The sequence below is a fragment of the Eimeria mitis genome, genomic scaffold (assembly GCF_000499745.2).
Source record: "Eimeria mitis Houghton genomic scaffold, Emh_scaff305, whole genome shotgun sequence".
Classification (NCBI taxonomy): Eukaryota; Apicomplexa; class Conoidasida; order Eucoccidiorida; family Eimeriidae; genus Eimeria; species Eimeria mitis.
In genome coordinates this window covers 23,707-24,172 of record NW_013571396.1, presented here as the reverse complement: position 1 = coordinate 24,172, position 466 = coordinate 23,707, and the positions used below count along the sequence as shown (strand labels likewise).

At 56.0% G+C, this 466-nt stretch overlaps 1 protein-coding gene across 1 annotated transcript in view; it reads right to left on the bottom strand.

Annotated features, from left to right (window-relative positions):
* Positions 1-466, bottom strand: part of EMH_0007320 (uncharacterized protein) — a gene marked incomplete at both ends in the record, with an annotated part of 5,694 nt that overhangs the window by 2,161 nt on the left and 3,067 nt on the right. The window contains one exon of the mRNA XM_013497958.1: positions 30-86. Coding sequence (XP_013353412.1) covers positions 30-86 — 57 coding nt within the window. The remainder of the gene's footprint in view (positions 1-29; positions 87-466) is intronic.

Here is a 466-nt window from a genome sequence, read left to right as displayed (position 1 = left end):
CCTAAACCCTAAACCCTAAACCCTCGTACCTGATAACCGAGTCACAAATATAAATGAACAACTGCCGCAGATAATACCGAGGGGCCCTAAACAGCAGCAAAACCACAAACCCTAAAACAACCTGCTGCTGCAGCACCTCCCTATACACCCCAACACCAGCAGCAGCAGCAGCAGCAGCAACAGCTGCAGCAGCAGCAGCAGCGGCGGAGAAAGCAGCGGCAGCAGACGCTGCTGCAACAACGACCGAACCAGCAGCAGCAGTAGGAGGGATTAGAAGAGCGCATGCAACAGCAGCAGCGGCACCACGAGCAGAAACAGCAGCAGCAGCAGCAGCAGCAGCAAAAGCAGCAGCATAAGCATCAAAACCGACAGCAGCAACAGGCGGAGGAGGAGCAGCAGCAGCAGCAGCAGGAAAAGCAGCAACAGTAGCACCAGCCGTAGCACTATCCAGAGGACGAGGAGGAGG